Source organism: Erithacus rubecula (assembly GCF_903797595.1).
Source record: "Erithacus rubecula genome assembly, chromosome: 10".
Classification (NCBI taxonomy): Eukaryota; Metazoa; Chordata; class Aves; order Passeriformes; family Muscicapidae; genus Erithacus; species Erithacus rubecula.
The window spans coordinates 261,142-282,761 of NC_136662.1; the positions used below are offsets into that span (position 1 = coordinate 261,142).

At 53.9% G+C, this 21,620-nt stretch overlaps 1 protein-coding gene across 1 annotated transcript; it reads left to right on the forward strand.

The window, feature by feature from the left end:
• Positions 1-1,726: 1,726 nt before the first annotated feature.
• ERICH3 (glutamate rich 3) lies at positions 1,727-21,359 on the forward strand (the record flags this gene model as incomplete). Its single annotated transcript, XM_079314044.1, has 10 exons — positions 1,727-1,794; positions 3,180-3,273; positions 3,714-3,839; positions 11,786-11,995; positions 12,895-13,066; positions 14,191-14,404; positions 15,845-16,158; positions 18,320-18,543; positions 18,767-19,320; positions 21,296-21,359. Exons 1-10 carry the CDS (start codon positions 1,760-1,762, stop codon positions 21,357-21,359), a joined length of 2,007 nt encoding a protein of 668 aa, XP_079170170.1. The 5' UTR covers positions 1,727-1,759.
• Between the last annotated feature and the right edge of the window lie 261 nt (positions 21,360-21,620).

Consider the following 21,620-nt stretch of genomic DNA (forward strand, 5'->3'; position numbering starts at 1 on the left):
GTAATATGGATAGAACTAGTGAGGTAGGAGTGAGGTGTGTCTGATTTGTGCAAGCCACCCATTTAGAGAATGTAGCATCCTGGAGAGTCCCTGGTTCTGTTCTCTTTTTGGGACATGCTGCCCCTTGGCAGTGCAGAAAAGGATGGAGGAAGAGAGTGAGGGCCACACACCATTGAATTTGGCAGAATTCTCTCTGTTCAGAACCGTTTATCCATCCATCCCTTCCTCTCTTCATCCATCCATCCATCCATCCATCCATCCATCCATCCATCCATCCATCCATCCATCCATCCATCCATCCATCCATCCATCCATCCATCCATCCATCCCTCCCTACATCCCTTCCTCCATCCCTTCCTCTCTCCTCCTTCCCTTCTTCTCTTCCTCCCTTCCTCCCTCCCTTCCTCCATCCATCCATCCATCCATCCATCCATCCATCCATCCATCCATCCATCCATCCATCCATCCATCCATCCATCCATCCATCCATCCATCCATCCATCCATCCATCCATCCATTCTTCCCTCCTCCGTTCCTCCCTCCGTCCCTCCCTCTCTCCATCCTTCCCTCCTCCTTTCCTCCCTCCCTCCCTCCCTCTCCCGTCCCTCCCTCCTCCCTCCCTCCCTCCCTCCCTCCCTCCATCCATCCTTCACTCCCTCCCTCCCTCCCTCCATCCCATCCTTCACTCCCTCCCTCCCTCCCTCCCTCCCTCCCTCCTCCCTCCCTCCCTCCCTCCCTCCCTCCCTCCCTCCCTCCCTCCCTCCCTCCCTCCCTCCCTCCCTCCCTCCCTCCCTCCCTCCTCTGTGCGTCCCTCCCTCCATCCTCCCTCCCTCCTCCCTCCCTCCTCCCTCCTCCTCCTCCTCCTCCTCCTCCTCCGTCCGTCCCTTCCCGGTCTCCTGGCGACGCCGGGACGCTGCAGGGCCGCACCATGAGCGCTCCGCAGCCGCGGTGAGTGGGATGCTGCGGGAATCGCGGCTCTGCGGGCCGGGGCTGCCGAGGGAAGGGAGGGACGGAGGGGGCTCTGGGGGGATGTGCCCGAGAGCCCCCGCTGCCCGGGACTCATCCCCTCGCTGTGGCTGCCGAGCGCGGCTCCTGAGCTCAGAGAATCCGCCTGCCTCGGGCTGATGTCACAGACGAGCAGGGAGGAGCGGGGAACCCCTGCGCAGCTGAGACAAAATCCGGCACAGCCCGGCCGGGTGGGCGATGCTCTGAGTAAGGAAACGGGCAGAACTCGCTCCCGGGCGAAAAATCAGAGAGAAATTCATGAGAAATCAGTAGCAGAGAACGCTTTGGCTCCTGGTTCCCTGTCTGGTTGTGGGGTTCAGAGTTCCTCTGGGGGTGGCAGACAGGTGCCAGGTAGAGCACAGGCACCCGGGTCCCCTGTGACCCTGCCCGTCGATGACTGAAGCCTTGGTGCTCTCACATCATTTGTTTGGTGGCCACTGGTTTAATTGCACTGTGAAACATTAACTGTGAAGAGTTGCTTTGCAAAACGCATAGGATGCCTGCTGTGACTTTGTCTCGATATCCCTCCAAATGAGGGAGACTGATCTTAAAATTTACCATGGTACACAGCTCTGGCTCTGAGTGCAATGTTGTGGGTAAGCTGACAGCTGAGAACAAATGTACTGTTAATAAATAATAGTGTCAATGGTCACAGCACCATAGAACTCTAAATAACCTCAAATATAAAATTACTGACCTAAGAGTGACATGTTGTCAGAAACAAACACGACACTCATCTTGGGAACAGCTTCAGATGTGCTCCAGAAATCTACAGACCAGTCAGCTCAGGTCCTGTGCCAGGAAAACTCTGCTGTTCTAGCAAAACCCAGTGTTTTTAGAGAGAAGAATGGAGAGGATGAACGGGCAGAGGAGAAGGAGCCCCAGGGATGCCCAGAGAAGGGATGTGGTTACTGGGACACACAGAGCTCTCTGGGGCTCTCCCTTCCCTGTGGTTTTTCCCTTATGTGGATTTTCTCAGTTCTGCACTTCAGCCTGTTGCAGAGGGTTTAAAGGTGTGGTTCTTACATACTGGAATCTTGAACAAAACAGCTCAGACAAGAACTTCTCTTATCCTTGTGTTGACCCCATGAGCAGACTGAGGGGGACTGGTTGCCTTGCTGGAATGTTCCTGGCAGCATTTCTAGGCACAGGGGGCTCCAGGGCAGGAGTGTGGTGCTCGGGGTCCCATGGGCCCTCCTGCATTCTGCCCACTGATTTAACTGGTGTTGGTTATTTCCTTATTTCCTCTGAAACCCTTCTGGCCTTTGAATTTAATTCTAATTTTTGAGGGCCAGCCTATTCATAATTTAAATGAGAAAATGCGTGTTCTGAGACTGTGGTGAAACAGAAATTGCCACATCACTGTGTTCAGGTGGGAGCTGCATTTTAACTAGTAATATGGTCTAGGATATCTTAGATGGAAGGAAGTGAATAGAAAGGAGTTGGATTGAGTTTCTCCTCTGCCTCAACATGCAGTTGCCAGGTGATACCATAAATGAGTACTTAGCAAAATTGGTGGAATCAGGTGGTTTCAAATTCAACTCTGGAATAAAAAAGTAACATAGAACAGTTGCTATCATACCAGTGTTTAACCAACAGGCATAAAAGGGTAACCTACATTGTTTGTTTAAAGTTTAATTTATTGTTGGCAGCTACCTTTGATGTTAATGTGAAACCCACATAAAATTCCTGTAAATCCATGATCTCTTTACTTTAAAAAATTTGTCTTCTCTTTCCTTGATTATGCTTTTGTGTGTGGCAGATCAGCCTAGCAATAGATGTATAACTGAATGATCCAGCTGAAAGGGGTGTAATAGAGGCACAGTGCATTTAAACCTAAGCCAAAGGAAACAAAAGATCAGTCTCTGGTGTAACTGAGGCAAATCCTGCCTCAGACAGCCAGGTCAGGCTGAGTGTTTAATGCAGCATGTACCCGAGTGTGTAAACTGTGCAATATCTACTGTACATACTGAAATATGTGCTGTAAAACAAAAGTGGAAGGATTTACAGTACCACAAACTGCATCCTGGTGTCACTGTCCAGTTTTCCAGAGGGTGAAGTGAGACACAGTTGTGCATTTTGTGTAGCAAGCTGTTGGGTAGCTCTGTTTAACTTAAACTGTAATAATTTGTCAGTCAGTGGGATTATAAGCATTTCCTTTTTTTTTATTGCAGACTTCTTGAAACCTACAACAGTCTTACAGACAAACACCTGGCTGGATATTTCAGCAATGCCAGGATAAGACGACATCTTCAGAAATCAGGACTGGTGAGGCTGAAAAGTTTCCCTCAATTCTACATTCATTTCAGAATGTTTTTTGGTTTTTTTTTTCCATATTTCCTTTTGCTCCTTGGAGTTTCCCTCTGCAAAGTGTTTCAGTTTTCAGATGCACAGCATCATATTGATTCACTCAGGGTTTTTACACTGTGAGCTGTAAGCATCTTTGGCTTGTTTAAATAGCTCAGTGTAATTTTTCCAAAGAGTTTAATGGAAACTGAAAGATTTGGTAAAGGTGCAATGCTGAACATTTTGTTACAAGCACTGGTGCACCCCTCGGTGTGACTCTGCTTTGCACAGACAGGTGAAGCAGGGAGGCAAGTGCTGAATCCTTTCCACGCCTTTGGGAAATGTACAGTTTCAAAATAATAAATAGAACAGGGCCTATTTCACCTTGCTGCTTTCAGTAGGATTCTGTTTGTGCCTGGCAGATCTCAAGGAGTGGCAGGATCATCCCTGAGAGGGAATTCCGTGCCCATGCCATGCGGAGGGAGCGCCAGAGCCACGCCCGGGAGCGCCTGGCCGATGCCATATTCCGAAAGGTCCTGGACATGGAGGTAAGGCAGCTGGGCTGGGGGCAGCCCTCAGCCCTGGGGCTGCTCCCCACGTGCCCTGCTGCTTCCCTGGAGTGCTCTTCCTGATGGGAAAGGGACACTCTTTGTGCAGGACATGTCCCCACGTGAAACCTGCAGGGGCCTCTCCTCTCAGCTGAGTTATTGTGGGAGCAGCCACTGTCCTGGCTTCCTTTCCTGCTCCTTGGCAGATTGTGAGATGATATTCACAGGGCCAGCTTGCTTTGAAAAATCCTGAGAGAAACCAACCAGTTTGGACATGTTTATATACATTGCCTGAGTGCAAAATTTGGGCACCTTGCTGTGGGGTGTCAGGAATGGAGCTGGTTCCTACGGCTTTACCAGGGCTCAGCTGCTCCCTTGGCTGTGTGAATATAAGCAGTGAAATACAAATAGATTCAGCCCACAGCAGTTTTGCTGCAGGGCTCAGTGGGGGTATGGCCAGGGAGAGGGCAGGGGAGATGAGAGCAGGAGGAAGAGCTGCAGCACAGTGAGAGCAGGGGAAGAGCTGCAGCACAGTGAGAACAGCAGGAAGAGCTGCTGCACAGTGAGAGCAGGGGAAGAGCTGCAGCACAGTGAGAGCAGGGGAAGAGCTGCTGCACAGTGAGAGCAGGGGAAGAGCTGCAGCACAGTGAGAGCAGGAGCAAGAGCTGCAGCACAGTGAGAGCAGCAGGAAGAGCTGCAGCACAGTGAGAGCAGGGGAAGAGCTGCTGCACAGTGAGAGCAGGGGAAGAGCTGCAGCACAGTGAGAGCAGGGGAAGAGCTGCTGCACAGTGAGAGCAGGGGAAGAGCTGCAGCACAGTGAGAGCAGGGGAAGAGCTGCAGCACAGTGAGAGCAGGGGAAGAGCTGCTGCACAGTGAGAGCAGCAGGAAGAGCTGCTGCACAGTGAGAGCAGGGGAAGAGCTGCAGCACAGTGAGAGCAGCAGGAAGAGCTGCAGCACAGTGAGAGCAGCAGGAAGAGCTGCTGCACAGTGAGAGCAGGAGCAAGAGCTGCAGCACAGTGAGAGCAGGAGGAAGAGCTGCAGCACAGTGAGAGCAGCAGGAAGAGCTGCTGCACAGTGAGAGCAGGGGAAGAGCTGCAGCACAGTGAGAGCAGGAGGAAGAGCTGCAGCACAGTGAGAGCAGCAGGAAGAGCTGCAGCACAGTGAGAGCAGGGGAAGAGCTGCGCACAGTGAGCAGGGAAGCTGCTGCACAGTGAGAGCAGCGGAAGAAGCTGCATGCACAGTGAGAGCAGGGTAAGAGCTGCAGCACAGTGGAGCCAGGAGAGAGGCAGCACAGTGAGGAGCAGAGGTCAGCTGCAGCACAGTGAGAGCAGCAGGAAGAGCTGCAGCACAGTGAGAGCAGGGGAAGAGCTGCAGCACAGTGAGAGCTGCAGGAAGAGCTGCTGCACAGTGAGAGCAGCAGGAAGAGCTGCTGCACAGTGAGAGCAGGAGCAGAGCTTGCAGCACAGTGGAGAGCAGGGGAAGAGCTGCAGCACAGTGAAGCAGCAGGAAGAAGCTGCAGCACAGTGGAGAGCGGGGAAAGAAGCTGCCGGCACAGTGTAGAAGCAAGGGGAAGAGCTGCTGCACAGTGAGTAGTAGCAGCAGGAAGAGCTGCAGCACAGTGAGAGCAGCAGGAAAGATGCTGCTGCCCCACAGTGAGAGCAGGAGCAAGGCTGCAGCTACAGTGAGAGCATCAGCAGGAAGAGCTGCAGCACAGTGAGAGCAGGGGAAGAGCTGCTGCACAGTGAGAGCAGCAGGAAGAGCTGCTGCACAGTGAGAGCAGGGGAAGAGCTGCAGCACAGTGAGAGCAGCAGGAAGAGCTGCTGCACAGTGAGAGCAGGAGCAAGAGCTGCAGCACAGTGAGAGCAGCAGGAAGAGCTGCTGCACAGTGAGAGCAGGAGCAAGAGCTGCAGCACAGTGAGAGCAGCAGGAAGAGCTGCAGCACAGTGAGAGCAGGGGAAGAGCTGCAGCACAGTGAGAGCAGGGGAAGAGCTGCTGCACAGTGAGAGCAGCAGGAAGAGCTGCAGCACAGTGAGAGCAGCAGGAAGAGCTGCTGCACAGTGAGAGCAGGAGGAAGAGCTGCTGCACAGTGAGAGCAGGGGAAGAGCTGCTGCACAGTGAGAGCAGGGGAAGAGCTGCAGCACAGTGAGAGCAGGGGAAGAGCTGCTGCACAGTGAGAGCAGCAGGAAGAGCTGCAGCACAGTGAGAGCAGCAGGAAGAGCTGCTGCACAGTGAGAGCAGGAGCAAGAGCTGCAGCACAGTGAGAGCAGCAGGAAGAGCTGCAGCACAGTGAGAGCAGGGGAAGAGCTGCTGCACAGTGAGAGCAGCAGGAAGAGCTGCTGCACAGTGAGAGCAGGGGAAGAGCTGCAGCACAGTGAGAGCAGCAGGAAGAGCTGCTGCACAGTGAGAGCAGGAGCAAGAGCTGCAGCACAGTGAGAGCAGCAGGAAGAGCTGCAGCACAGTGAGAGCAGGGGAAGAGCTGCAGCACAGTGAGAGCAGCAGGAAGAGCTGCTGCACAGTGAGAGCAGGGGAAGAGCTGCAGCACAGTGAGAGCAGGGGAAGAGCTGCTGCACAGTGAGAGCAGCAGGAAGAGCTGCAGCACAGTGAGAGCAGGGGAAGAGCTGCAGCACAGTGAGAGCAGGGGAAGAGCTGCAGCACAGTGAGAGCAGCAGGAAGAGCTGCTGCACAGTGAGAGCAGCAGGAAGAGCTGCAGCACAGTGAGAGCAGGAGCAAGAGCTGCAGCACAGTGAGAGCAGGGGAAGAGCTGCAGCACAGTGAGAGCAGCAGGAAGAGCTGCTGCACAGTGAGAGCAGGGGAAGAGCTGCAGCACAGTGAGAGCAGGGGAAGAGCTGCTGCACAGTGAGAGCAGCAGGAAGAGCTGCAGCACAGTTAGAGCAGCAGGAAGAGCTGCAGCACAGTGAGAGCAGGGGAAGAGCTGCAGCACAGTGAGAGCAGGGGAAGAGCTGCTGCACAGTGAGAGCAGCAGGAAGAGCTGCAGCACAGTTAGAGCAGCAGGAAGAGCTGCTGCACAGTGAGAGCAGGGGAAGAGCTGCAGCACAGTGAGAGCAGGGGAAGAGCTGCAGCACAGTGAGAGCAGCAGGAAGAGCTGCAGCACAGTGAGAGCAGCAGGAAGAGCTGCTGCACAGTGAGAGCAGGGGAAGAGCTGCTGCACAGTTAGAGCAGCAGGAAGAGCTGCTGCACAGTGAGAGCAGCAGGAAGAGCTGCAGCACAGTGAGAGCAGCAGGAAGAGCTGCAGCACAGTGAGAGCAGCAGGAAGAGCTGCTGCACAGTGAGAGCAGCTGGAAGAGCTGCAGCACAGTGAGAGCAGGGGAAGAGCTGCAGCACAGTGAGAGCAGGAGGAAGAGCTGCAGCACACACAGTAATGGCATTTCTTTTCCTCTCACATGGCAGCACCATCGCCGGCTGGGCAGCAGGAACAGACTCGGCTGTGCTGGGGGCAAGGACAGGATGCAGTCAGACAAGGTAAGGCTGCAGCACTGCTGATGGGAGCTGTGCTGAGCAACAACCACCAGCCTGTGATTGATGAGACAAGGGCTCTGTCTCTGACCAGGGAAGGACAAGAAACAGGCAAGTAGGGGATCATCCTGCATCTCCTTCATCCTTTGTCCAGAAGTTCAGAGCTTCCATTCATGCATTTAACTCCATTCATGCATTTAACTCCATTCATGCATTTAACTCCATTCATGCATTTAACTCCTTCTGAATCTAGTTATTCTTCTGCTTCTGGAGTGTTCTTGGTTGGGTGATTTAATCCTGAATTGCATGAAAGGGTACCTCCCTGCATTTCTGGATAGTAATAAATGTCTCTGCTGTCTGACCTGTCTGTTTGATGCTCCATTGTTCTCAGTATGACAAAAGTTCTTAAATGTTCTCTTTTTCCAAGGCATCTGTGGTTTCATATACATTCTTCTCAGTTTTCTAAGCTGAAGGTCCTCAGTCTGAATTTTTCTTACCTGAGCCATTCCAGGCTTCTCACTACTGCTGCTGTTTTTTTACCTTGTCTGATTCTACTATTTCTGTTTTGAAATGGGGAACTGTAACAGAATGAATAATTCAAGATACATTGTCCTCCCAGTAATTCTAGACCTCTCTGCTTTTGGCTGCTGATGAGCACTGAGCTCATGTTTGGTTGTTTGTCTCTGCACAGGGTTTGGGCAGAGCTGGCATGTGGGGAATGTGAGAGGTTTTAGGAGTCTTCATTTATGTGCCATGGAGTTTGAACTTGATTCTGTGGTTAGAGTAGTGGAAATCCCATAGAAGTCAGTGGTTCTTCTCCCCTGAATTCATGTGGGAAATGTCATCCTCATCTTGGCAGAAACATGCTCAGCATTTTATTTCTGTGTTAGGAACCTGAATGCTTTGAGCAGAATGGGTGGCTGCTTCGTTGAGCAGCTGGTAAATAATGTCAGATCTGTTAAATTGTAAATAATGCGTAAACTGTGATCAAGTCATGGGGTAAAGAGAGGAGGAGATTCTCCTGGAAGACTCTGGTCACTGTGGAAATTGCAAAGGTGCTGTTTGCTGACGGATCTCCTGTGGTGGGAGGTCACGCAGGGATTCTGTCAGGGTGGATGTTTGGGAGGTGAAGCAGAGCTGCTCTGTCAGCAGCCCTGCAGACACCTGATCTGGGTGTGCTGGGTGCAGGGCCTGCCTGAGCCAGAGCTGTAATCCAATTCTCACCTTGCCCCTCAGTGAACCCACCTGGGGGGCTCCTCTGAGAGGAAAGCAGAAAGGAGATGCTGAGCCAGGTAGGGTGAGAGGCAGGGCAGTTTCCAGGGGGGCAGCCAGGAGAGGCTGGGGAGAGGCTGCAGCCACAGCAGAGGAGTGGCAGGAACACTTAAATTCAAGAAAGAAAGAGGCCTTCAAACAAGCCAAGAATTGTGAGATACACAGAAACAGGCATGAATTGAACCTGGTGGGTCAGCAGCCAGAGAGAGCTGCAGGGAAATGAACCAGAGCTGGGCACAGGCCTTTTTGCTTGTCCCTGTCATTGTCCCATGGTGTCCTTTCCCCCCTTAAGCAGCTGCTCCATCAGGTGCGGGGAAATGAACTAGAGCTGGGAACAAGCCTTTTTGCTTGTCCCTGTCATTGTCCCATGGTGTCCTTTCCTCCCTTAAGCACCTGCTCCATCAGGTGCAGGCCAGCTGATTGCACAGCTGTGCAGTGACAGACAGACCCAAGAGACACACATCACTGTGTTTGGATTCAGTGCCACAGAAACAACAGTTCCTTTTCTTGCAGCTGGATCGAATCAGAGAATCCCTGGAAGAAATCATCCACGTGCAGTGCCCACACCCAGCCAGGAACCACCACGGGCTCTGGCCTCTGGTGGCTGCAGAAGAGGCTTGTTGCTCTCAATGTGTGAGTTTCACCAGCCTCTGCAGGGAAGCACAGGAGCTGAAAGTGTGCACAAGGGCCTGGGTGCAGTTTGCAGGGCCTGGACGTGCTGGGTTGGGGCCCCATCCCCAGTCACAGGCTGATTTCCTGAGTGCCGGGCTCTGTCCAGAGGAGCCTCCAGAGGCTGCAGGAATGGCACATCAGAGCCTGGAAAAACCCCCAAAACTCTGCTCTCTGATAAATGTGCTTCAGCCTTTCACTTTGGCTGCCCCATGACCTCAGCAGGCTGCAGTCAGTGTGGGGCACTGTCAGGGGGCACAGGGGCTCTAGACAAGGTTACACGTGTTGTAAAGCCCTGAAAATGGGCTGTCCATTCTTTTAGAAAACTGGATAAAGGGATGAAAGCAGACTGGAGCTCGTTTCAGAGGGCTGTGGTCTAGGAGCTCTGCCTTTTGCTCTTTGTTAACAGCAAGGAGGGAATGTTAATATACCCTTGAAATATACTGTGCTACAGCCCCAAGTCATAGGTCAATATTTAGATATAATATAGATATCATATAATATATCAATATCACCATATTATATATAATATTGTGATATGTAAACTCTATTATATATAGTTATATATTATACTATATATAATATATATTATATATAGTTATATATTATATGATATATAATATCTATTATTATATATAATTACATATGTGTAGTGTATATATATATAGGCTCATTATATAACATATATATAATTATTATTATTATATATAATTACATATATCAATATAATATATCAAATATCTAGTTCAGTTTCAACTGGTTCTCTCTATCAACAATGATAATTGGTGCAGACTGAAGAGAAACTTTTAAGTCCTGAACGACCTTCTCTTCATAGAGTTTGCCTGGACTTGGAGTTGATTGTATTGTTGGACATTGTGCTCATCCTCACCGAATCAGGGAGACTTTCTCCTCTAAGGTGGTGAGTAAACCACAGTTCAACACTTCTGTTAGGTGTCAATATTTTAACTTGGTATTCTGAAGGGCATACAAGGAAAACAAGATATAAAACAGTCTGAAGAAACCCAAATATTGAACAAAAATAAGTGTGATTTGCTGTGCATTCTCTCTGGGTGCCTGTGCTGAAAGCCACAGCACACTGATGCAGTTCCTGAGAGGTCATTGTGCTTGCTCCAAGGCTGCACATGAAGGGACAGGAGCAAACCTTGTATTTCTGGCCAGGAGTTGTTTTGGGTGGTCAGCCAGAGTGCTGAAGGGTCTGGCTCTTGAGGCAGACTAGGAAATGCCTGTCCTGTAGGTATCTGAAATCTCTCATCACTGCATCACCCCCATCAGGCTGTTTCCTCTGTGCTGCTGGGCATTGCAAGCCACTCACTGAGGTTTTCTCTCTCTTTTCCCTTTCAGAGTTGCCTGAGGGTGAGCAGTGCTGCCCCTGGCCCCAGCCCCTCCTCTGGGCTGCCAGACACAGGTGCCTGCACTGAAACACCAGCAGCACCATGGGCTGAGGCTGTTCTTCATTGTGCCCAGAGCAGCACCATTGGGCTGAGGCTGTCAGTGTGCACAGAGCAGCACTGTGACCATGGACTGAGGCTGTTCTTCATTGTGCCCAGAGCAGCACCATGGGCTGAGGCTGTTCTTCATTGTGCACACACAGCAGCACCATGGGCTGAGGCTGTCAGTGTGCACAGAGCAGCACTGTGACCATGGGCTGAGGCTGTTCTTCATTGTGCCCAGAGCAACACCATGGGCTGAGGCTGTCAGTGTGCACAGAGCAGCACTGTGACCATGGGCTGAGGCTGTTCTTCATTGTGCCCAGAGCAACACCATGGGCTGAGGCTGTCAGTGTGCACAGAGCAGCACTGTGACCATGGGCTGAGGCTGTTCTTCATTGTGCCCAGAGCAGCACCATGGGCTGAGGCTGTCAGTGTGCCCAGAGCAGCACCATGGGCTGAGGCTGTTCTTCATTGTGCACAGAGCAGCACCATGGGCTGAGGCTGTTCTTCATTGTGCACAGAGCAGCACCATGGGCTGAGGCTGTCAGTGTGCCCAGAGCAGCACTGTGACCATGGGCTGAGGCTGTTCTTCATTGTGCACACACAGCAGCACCATGGGCTGAGGCTGTCAGTGTGCCCAGAGCAGCACTGTGACCATGGGCTGAGGTTGTACATTGTGTATAGGGCACTGTGTCCATGGGCTGAGGCTGTCCTTCACTGTGCTCCTGGGTTAGGAGCAGTTCCAGAGGATGCTCTGGGTTTGGAGCAGTTCCAGAGGGATGCCCTGGGTTTGGAGCAGTTCCAGAGGATGCTCTGGGTTAGGAGCAGTTCCAGAGGGATGCCCTGGGTTAGGAGCAGTTCCAGAGGATGCTCTGGGTTAGGAGCAGTTCCAGAGGGATGCCCTGGGTTAGGAGCAGTTCCAGAGGATTCTCTGGGTTAGGAGCAGTTCCAGAGGATGCCCTGGGTTAGGAGCAGTTCCAGAGAGTCCCTGCTGCTCGGTGCACTGCCATGGCCCTCCCCAGCCCGTTCCCTGGGGCGCTGTGTGTCCCCAGCCGTGTCACTCTGCCGAATGCCTTGCAGGGGGAGAGCAGTGAGATCCAGGTGGTGACCTCGCTGGAGTACCTGCCTCTGTCGCCCTACCAGCTCCCTGCCCTGTGCCCCCGGGCTCTGCCCGTGCCCCCCGCCCGCCCCCGCCGGGGGGACAGGCTGAGGACAGCGCTCAGGGGCCCCCTGCCCCCCGAGAGGGGCCTGCAGCCCACCACAGTCTGCAACGAGCAGCTCCTCATCAGGGTGAGCACTGTCTGCATTGCCAGGGGCACTGTGCTCCTCGCTGGGGTGTGTGTGGGATGCTGAAAGGTGTGTGTGCACAAAGAAAATACAAAATATGAAACATATTTAAATATAAAAAATATAAATATATTTATAAATATATAATAAAAATATAAATTTTAAAGTATAAATATATAAACAAATTTTTATATAATTATATAATATATTATATAATTATATAATATATTATGATATACAATATATATTATATCTATATAATATTAAAATATTAAATACTTAACTGCTGTGCATGGCTCTGTAAATGAGCAGCTCCTCATCAGGGTGAGCACAGCCTGCATTGCCAGGAGCACTGTGCTCCTCGCTGGGGTGTTTGTGTAATGCTGAAAGATGTGCCTGCCTAGTCAGCTTAAAGAAAATGTGTAACTATTGAAATATATAACTGCAGTGCACATCTCTGTAAACTAAAGCTTTTGGTGTTTTTCGTCAGCTGGGGAGCAAAAAAAGGTGCTGAACTACAGCCTGTAGTTGACTGTTATTCCAAGGCTTCCAGTTCAGTCAGTCTGGCCTGTGCCTGGCACCAGGATCTGGGCTTTGTGAAATGCCCTGGGTGCATGGACTCACTGTCCCCAGGCACTTTGAACTCCTGCAGATGAGGGTGCAGGAGCCCAGGGCTGGGGACGATGGGGGCATTAGAGCTGGTCCCTGCAATGTGGGGCTGTTGAGTGCATTGGGTTTTCAGCTGGAAACACCTCCCAGACCCTCTGCATGTTACAAACACCTCCCAGTTGAATCAGCTCAGTGCTTGTAAAAGCCTGCAGGTCTCAAGTGTGTGCTCACAGGTGTGAGCTGTTTCCCCCTTGGAGTGGGGCTGGAGGCATTCTGTGCATTTTCTGCTGCAGAATACTCGAGGGTACCCCAAGTCCCCGCGGTGCAGCAATGCCTTGGTCACCATGATCTACCTGGGAAGGAGTAAGCACGTGTCCCTTGGCTACAAGGACCAGGTCAAAGTCTACCAGCAATACTGTGGAACAGAGAACATTTGTGTCTACAGAGGCGAGCTGATGGAGGGGGGTAAGGATGGAGTCAGAGAGCTCATTCTGATTCTGGCAGAATCGTTTTTCTAAAACTTTGCCCTGGCATCAGAGTGGGTTCAGCTCAGCTTGGTCAGGATATATGCACCAGGGATGTTTATACCATCTGCCTCCACATTAAATCTGGATCTACAGTCCCATGATTGAAAGTGAGGTTACAGTTACTTTGGCAATGATGGTAGAAGAATTTAGAGAATCGATTTAACAAAATACTCATGGCTTAGGTTAATTTTCTATAGAGATATATAGTTAATAGAGCAGTTGAAGCAATAAACTGCCCTTAAAAAGGAGTTATGGGTTGCTGAAATAGATCAGTAATGTCCCTTCTTATCCAGAAGGAAAATAACATAGTGGGAGCCCAGTTCCCATCTATTTTATGTGAGTGCAACTCCATCACACCAGTAAAAGAGGAATTGTGTTCTGGGAAACTGGAAATGGCTGTGAGGCTCTGGCCTTTGTCCTGCTGCAGCAGTGAGTGGCCAGACTGACAGTGTGACTGTCACTTGTGCCAGCTGTCCCAGTTTGGGATCCGGGGCTGGCAAGAGCCAGGGCTGGGTGAGGAGGGGTAGAGTTTAACAGATCTGAGCCCCGTTCCTGTCCTGCAGGGCTGGGTGAGGAGGGGAAGGGTTTAACCCAGAGCTGAGCCCTGTGCCTGTCCTGCAGGGCTGGGTGAGGAGGGGAAGGGTTTAACCCAGAGCTGAGCCCTGTGCCTGTCCTGCAGGGCTGGGTGAGGAGGGGAAGGGTTTAACAGAGCTGAGCCCCGTGCCTGTCCTGCAGGGCTGGGTGTGAGGAGGGGAAGGGTTTAACAGAGCTGAGCCCCGTGCCTGTCCTGCAGGGCTGGGTGTGAGGAGGGGAAGGGTTTAACAGAGCTGAGCCCCGTGCCTGTCCTGCAGGGCTGGGTGAGGAGGGGAAGGGTTTAACCCAGAGCTGAGCCCTGTGCCTGTCCTGCAGGGCTGGGTGAGGAGGGGAAGGGTTTAACCCAGAGCTGAGCCCCGTGCCTGTCCTGCAGGGCTGGGTGCTGCGGTGATGCAGCTGTCACAGCACCTGCACAGGCTGACAGCAAAGTGCAATACCTTTCCTTGAAGCCTCTCCCTGTGGTTGCAGACACCTTCCAGTTCGTGTCCAAGAGGCACCTTGGCTTCCCGTTCAGCCTGACCTTCGTGCTGAACGACACGGAGCTGGAGCGGCTGAGCAGCTGCTGCGAGTACCGGCACCTGCGGGGCAGGAACGGGGGCAGGAACGGGAACGGGAACAGGAACAGGACCAGGAACAGCTACTTCAGGGTGCTGCACGTGGCAGGAGCCCCGCCCTGCTACAGGTACCTGTGCTGCCAGACACCTGCCCCAGCTGCCTCTTGCCCCAGCATCCACCTACCTCAGCATCTCCTGCCCCACCTGCCCCGGCATCCTCCTGCCTCTGCCCTGGCCGCCTCCTGCCCCACCTGCCCCACCTGCCCCACCTGCCCCTGCCCCTCCTGCCCCAGCTGCCTCTTGCCCCAGCATCCACCTGCCCCTGCCCCTCCTGCCCCACCTGCCCCACCTGCCCCTGCCCCTCCTGCCCCAGCTGCCCACAGCTTGCTTCCCTTCCCTCTCAAGCAGCACCGAGTGTTTGCCACGGCTCAGAAACCAAATCAGTGCAGAAAGGTGTTGGGTGAGAGTCAGTGCTGTGACCAACTGCAGATTCTGCCAAAAGGCTTTCATCTTCATAAAGTCTTCTCTGTTAACTCAGGCCATACAGTAAACTTATGGACATGGGGATAATTTAAAATATTTTATGTTGTTTTAAGAAATAATTTTTAGAAGAGAAGCAAGCGGTTGGAAGGGACTCTCCACAGAGCTGCACTCTGTTCCTTCAGATAAGAACTGAATTCTAAAAAAAAAAAAAAAAAGGCCACTTTATTGTGCCATAGTTTTTGCTCCAGTCTAAAAATGAACATGATTTTTGTTAATGCATGTTTAAAGGAGTGAAAAGCATCTGAGTTCAGAATGGATATAGTGGCTATAGTTTTTAGGAAATGCCCAAATCTTAGCTTTTTGTGATTTCTAGAAGATTTGAAGTGAATTTTCTGAATTTAATATAGTATCCAAAAATTGTGTTAATTAATTTCTGAGTTACTCCCCCTTTCTGTCCCCCTTTCCCCCTATCCCTTAGTGATACCTCTCTTTTTTCCTGCCTCTTATGGGTCCAGCTGGCCTTACCTGATGACTGAAAACCATCTCCATTAACTGCTTTTCCCCATATATTCCAGCTGTTTTCACATCCTTCAGGCCAAGTGCAAGTGGTTTGTTTTCTGCTCTGTGCCATGCACTGAGTGCCCACTCTGGTGTGCAGTCAAGGTCCCAGCTGATTTTCCCTGGTGGGTCAGGGTTCTCAGGGGGTGCTGCAGTGGTTTCTGTGCTGTCAGCTTTGTCATGAGAGCTTTCTGCTGGCCAAGGTCCAGCACTTCTGTGCAGCTCCTGACTGTAACAGAGCATATCACTGCCTTTTGTACAAGAGGAGCAGCCCCAGCTCCTTCAAAACTCTTTGTTTTCCATCTGCTTGGGTTTCTCTTAGGAAGGTAAACAGGACAGAAAAAGGAAATGAGTAACTTTCAGTGTCCTCCTTCCCCCCCAGTTGTGGTTCAGGGTGCTGCTGTGATCACTGTGCAGTGCAGGGCAGCTGGTCTCACTGCTGATCACAGGCTGAACTCACTGTGTCTGCTGCCCTCCATTGCCCAAAGAAGAAAAGTGTGGTGTTTGCCAATCTGTGCTATTTACAGGTGCATTATTGCCATGGGCCTGGACAAAAAGCCCTCCCCTCCCAAGAGGAAGGGCAGACCCTGTGAGGTGAAGCGCGTGTGTCCCTGTCACCGTGCCGTGTGCTGCGAGCTGTGTGACAGCAGCACTGAGCCCAAATCCACGGGAGAATCAGCCTCAGTCATCACCCCGAGCCAGGGAACCAGTGCAGAGACCATGGAGAGGACACTGGACACTGAGGAGGAGTTCAGTGAGGAGGAAACAGAAAACCCGAGCACCGAGGAGAGCGAGGAGTGTGAGGAGAGAGAAGAGAGTGAGGAAGACACCAGCAAAGAAGGTACAGTGTTCCAGACATGAGCAGGGGGTGAGAAATGGGACAGCAGCATTCTGGGGAAGGGGTGGGACAGCGAGTTTGGCTGGGCCATGAGCAGTGTGGTGGTGTCTGGGCAGCAGAACTGGAAGGGCTCCTTCAGCCCTGCAGCAGGATGGGGGCTGTGCAGGAGGCAGAAGGTGAGGAAGGGGCTGTGCAGGAGGCAGAAGGTGAGTAAGGGGCTGTGCAGCAGACAGAAGGTGAGGAAGGGGCTGTGCAGCAGACAGAAGGTGAGGAAGGGGCTGTGCAGGAGGCAGAAGGTGAGGAAGGGGCTGTGCAGGAGGCAGAAGGTGAGGAAGGGGGGCTGAGGCAGAAGGTGAGGAAGGGGCTGTGCAGCAGGCAGAAGGTGAGGAAGGGGGGCTGAGGCAGTGACTCTGGCTCCAGAGCAGCTCTGCCTGCCCAGCCCTGGTGCCCAAGCCCAGGTTAAACGGGGCTTGGAGCAGCCAGGGATGGTGGAAGGTGCACTCAGCTGTGGAAGAGGAGTCAGGCTCTGCCTCTGCCTTTACTTGCTCCTTATTAAAGTCTTCTTTAGAGGCAATCACACTTACAGAGAGATTTTAATTCCTACTTCCTATGCCTATTTTTGCTTTCACAGTTCTGCATCATTACTGCTCATCTGACTTTTATTAGTCCCTCCAGATGTGTGTTTGGGATTAATGAAGCCTTCTTCCTTCAGGAGGAAATGCCCCTCTGACACTTACCTAAAGAGACCTCACTGCCCACACTGAAACAGATTTTTAACACAGAAAAATAAATCTCCTTTCTCCTCCAGTTTTCATTGTCTTGGTAATTGTTTGTTTCCCTAACTGGCCCTGCATGAGGAGCTCTTCATTTCTGTCCTTGGGACCTCTGTCCCTTCAGTCTGTCACAGCCCTGGTGGAAGGAAGGCAGGGCAGCAATGGAATCTGTGCAGGGAGGAATGAGGGCCACAAGGGACAGGTGGTGTGGGCAGCAGTGCCAGCTCACCTGCCTGCTCCAGGTGTGCTCCCTGTGTGCTGCAGGTGTGCTCCCTGTGTGCTGTAGGTGTGCTCCCTGTGTGCTGTAGGTGTGCTCCCTGCCATTCCAGGTATGTTCCCTGTGTGCTGTAGGTGTGCTCCCTGCCATTCCAGGTGTGCTCCCTGTGTGCTGTAGGTGTGTTCCCTGCCATTCCAGGTATGTTCCCTGTGTGCTGTAGGTGTGCTCCCTGCCATTCCAGGTGTGTTCCCTGCCATTCCAGGTGTGCTCCCTGTGCAGCAGCAGGTAGTTTCTGCACTGCAGGTGGGATCCCTCCCCGTGCTGTGCTGGGTGTGCACGGTTTGGGGAAGGGCAGTGTTTACTGATCTGTGTGAGGAGGGTCCTGAGCTGCAGGCTGAGCAGAGGCTGGGAAGGGCTGGGGGCTGGGCCCAGGTGCTGTTGCATCCCTGCAGCTCCTCTGCCCTGTCACCTGTCAGGTGACACAGCTCGTCAGGAGAGCACCTGGCTGAAATCTGGAGTGTGGACATGAGTGTGGACATGAGTGTGAATGTGAGTATGAGTGTGAGTATGAGTGTGAGTATGAGTGTGGACATCTTTCTGTGCAGGATGTGTTTGTGCTGGGCTCTGCCCTGGGCCCTGGAGCAGCACCTTAGAGCAGTGTGACAGCAGAGTTCCTCTCAGTGCCCTTTGCCTGCAGTTCATGAAATTCACTGAGCTTACAAGACACTTCTCTGCTATTTGACCTATTGCACTACAATATATTATTACCTTTCTCCAGCTTTCTCAATTGCTTGTAATTTTTTTTTCTCACGACCAGTTTTTCTCCTGTATTAAGAGATTCTTACATTTAATTTCTGAGTTTTCCTGGCTCTAAATGTTTCTAGTACTTTCCACAGATGGTAATTTTGTTTATTTTTGTTTTGATGTATTAATCATACTTGTAGTTTTGCTGCATTTTTTCTACTCTATGAAGAACACAATGCTTTTTTATGATAATGTGCTCTTACCTATGCTCATTCCTATCTGTGGTTTTAGATTCTCTCCCGGATTTAAAAAGACTGAGCAAATTCAAGAGCAAAAGGAGATCAATGGCATTAACTTCTATCTGCTTAAAAAGAACTTTGTTAATTGTGAATTCTGTTTCTTGTCTCACAGTACAATTCTTCTGTTTTAGAATATGAGGAAGATTTTGAAGCATATGAAGAAGTCATTGAAGAGGGGCAGACTGGTGATCAAGTGAATGGATTGCCAGAGGCACCCTCAGATGATAAGAGCCATGATTTAGACTCTGGGAAGGGGAGTGAGACCTCGTGCCAGGAGGCTCTGGGGGCCTCGGGCAGGGAGCAGGATGAAGGTGATGGATGCTCTGGAGGTGATGCACAAGGTCAGTTCTGCAGAGCACTGTAGAGCCTTGCTAGGGGCTCTGAGGTTTCTTGGTGCAACATGTTTTTAGTACCAAAGTCATGGTCAGGGCCCGGGGATGTGCTGAGAAGCAGCACAGCGATTCTGTTTGGGGGCCCGGGCTGATGTCCCCCGTTGAAGTGGCACCTTTAGCACTAACCTGGGGAGCGGGGAGCCCTGACGGGGTGTGAGTAAAGCAATGCTCATTGTTTCCTGGTAGCGCCGCCTGGACGCTCCGCGGCAGGAGGGAGGAGAAGCCTCGCTGCGCAGGAGAGAGCGGGACAAGCGGGACAAGGGCGGGGGACAGCGCAGCGACCAGCCCTGCAGCAGGACGGCGCCCAGGGAGGTGCTGCCAGCGGAGAGGGCGGAGGAGAGGCGGCAGGGGCCGGAGGAGAAGCGGCAGGGGCCGGAGGAGAAGCGGCAGGGGCCGGAGGAGAAGCGGCAGGGGCCGGAGGAGAAGCGGCAGGGGCCGGAGGAGAAGATGCAGGGGCCGGAGGAGAAGCGGCAGGGGCCGGAGGAGAAGCGGCAGGGGCCGGAGGAGAAGCGGCAGGGGCCGGAGGAGAAGCGGCAGGGGCCGGAGGAGAAGCGGCAGGGGCCGGGGATTCGCTGCCCCAGGCGGGCACCGGGGCTGAGCTGCACGAACCCGCACCTGAGGACGGCGCCGCGGCACAGGAACATCCCAAAGGAAAGGAAACAGGGCAGGCGGGGGGACCGGGCACAGGGGATGCGGGGGGACCGGGCACAGGGCGGGCAGGGGGACCGGGCACAGGGCAGGCAGGGGGACCGGGCACAGGGCAGGCGGGGGGACCGGGCACAGGGGAGGCAGGGGGACCGGGCACAGGGCAGGCAGGGGGACCGGGCACAGGGCGGGCAGGGGGACCGGGCACAGGGGAGGCAGGGGGACCGGGCACAGGGCAGGCAGGGGGACCGGGCACAGCGGTGTCACCCGGGGAGCAGCAGGTGCTGCCGGAGCCCATGGACAGAGAGGTGCCCCTGGCAGAGGCTGAGGGACAGGGGCCAGCTGGGGCACTGCCAGGGTGGGGGGCACACACGGGGCTGCAGGGGGCCGGGGGCTGCACTGAGGAGGAGGAGGAGGCTGCAGAGGAAGAGCCGAGGGGAGCAGAGGAGCAGGCGGGTGAGGCAGGGCAGGGGGCGAGGGACACTGCTGCTGGCGCTGAGACACGGGCAGAGCGGGCTGCGGAGCACGGTGAGCGGGCAGCACGGGGCACTGCCATCAGCCCTGGAGGAGGAGAGAGTGCTGGAGAGGGCATTTCTGAAGGGGAGGGGGCTGCGGTGGAGCCTGGGGGTCTCTGGGAAGCACTAGGGGATATGCAAACAGGAGACGCGATGCCCGGAGAGGAAGGGTTTGTAAAACCAGCTGAGTTTTCCCAGCTGGAAGCGTCGGGGGAAGAGTGGGCGGAGATGGGGAAAGCCGGAGCAGCAGCGCCTGAGGGTGCTCAGGGATGGGAGGAGGGAGGGAGCGCTCCGCAGAGAGCGGAGGACACGGTGGAACAGTCTGTGGAGCCTGACCAGGGTCCTGCGCTGGAAGTGACACCTGGGTTAGGGGCACTGGGGGGTGCCCGGGGGGATCCTGGCACTGGAGGGTCACCGCAGCTGCCGGCAGAGCAGGAGGAGGAGGAGGAGGAGGAGGAGGAGGAGGAGGAGGAGGAGGGTGCAGCAGAAGCACTTTGGGATGGAACCCCAGAGTCTGGGAGCAGCGAAGCAGAGACACAGAGAGCGGTGGAAGGACAAGCCGGGGCAGTGGCAGGGTCTGCAGGGGCGGGCTGGGGACCGGAGGAGGAGAGCGCGGATGGGACAGCGGGGACAGAGCCGGGCTGTGCGACAGGGACAGGGCAGGGGAGGCGGCCAGGGGAGCCGGGGCTAGTGGCCATCGCTGTGCTGGGCGGGCAGCCCGGGCGAGCAGCAACAGCCAAAGGGCCGGCACTGCTTAGGGGGCCGGCAATGACTGGGAGCGGCTGGCTGGGTACAGGGGTGGGGGCACAGGAGGGGGTGACAGGGGCAGTGCTGGGGGCACAGAGCGGGACAGGGGCAGAGGGGCTCGGAACAGCGTCCCGGGGCGAACAGCCCGGTGCAGGAGGGTCCCGGGGCGGAGAGGGGCAGGGCACGGGGCAGGCAGGAGGGGAGGCCGAAGGGCAGCAGGGGCAGGACAGACCCCTCGGAGGGGGCGCAGGGGTCCCGGAGGCCGCTGGCGTGGACGAGAGCAGCCGCAGCCCCTGGCAGGGGGACACAGGATGCACCTCCTCGTCCTTATCCACTCCTTAAATGTCTGCCGAGGGTGGCTGGGTCAAGGGATGATAAATCCTTTGGGTGACAGTTTCTGCGTTGTTTCCCGTTCCCCCAGTCCCGGGCAAACGAATCCCCTTGCTGTGGCATCAATTCCCGCAGCCGCACCCGCCTGTCGCAGCTCTGGTGGCACTGGGGGAGCCCTGGGAGCGCTCCCCCTCCCTGCTGCTCTGGAGCTCGTACCTGCCAGCTCAGCACGGTGTCTGTGGTGTTTCCGTGTGGTGTGGACACCGGAGCGAGCAGGACTGCAAGTGGTTGGTGCTGTGAGTCACTTGAGATCAATCTACACGAACTGGAAACTCGAGTGTGATCAAGGGGCTGCAGTGTGCTCGCTCCTAGAGACGTTCCTGTGCTAGTGATGGTTCCATTTGTACACTGCACATGTGCTGGCTGTCTCAGAGGATTGTGTTTCTGTGCCCATGCCCACACCTGTGTGTTCCCTCAGCTCTATTAAACACCTGCACCCGTCTGTGCAGCTCCTTCAGTTTGTGCAGCAGCTGTGGGGATAACCCTAACCCTAACCCCTGCCAGTGCAGCAGGGCTGAGCTTCAGGGTCTGTCTCTGCTTGCCAGAGGCTGGCTGAGGTTGGGCTGGGTGTTTGTGCCCCTAAAGCTCCTGCCCAGGGCTGCAGGTGTGGCCACACCTGGGCAGCAATTCCAGGGTTACAGGTGAGCAAAGAGAGGGATGCACGGATTTGCCTTTGCAGAGATTCCCTGGGAGCCCCTCTGGGGCACCAGTGAAGGCTTGGATGAACAGAGCAGCGTCACTGT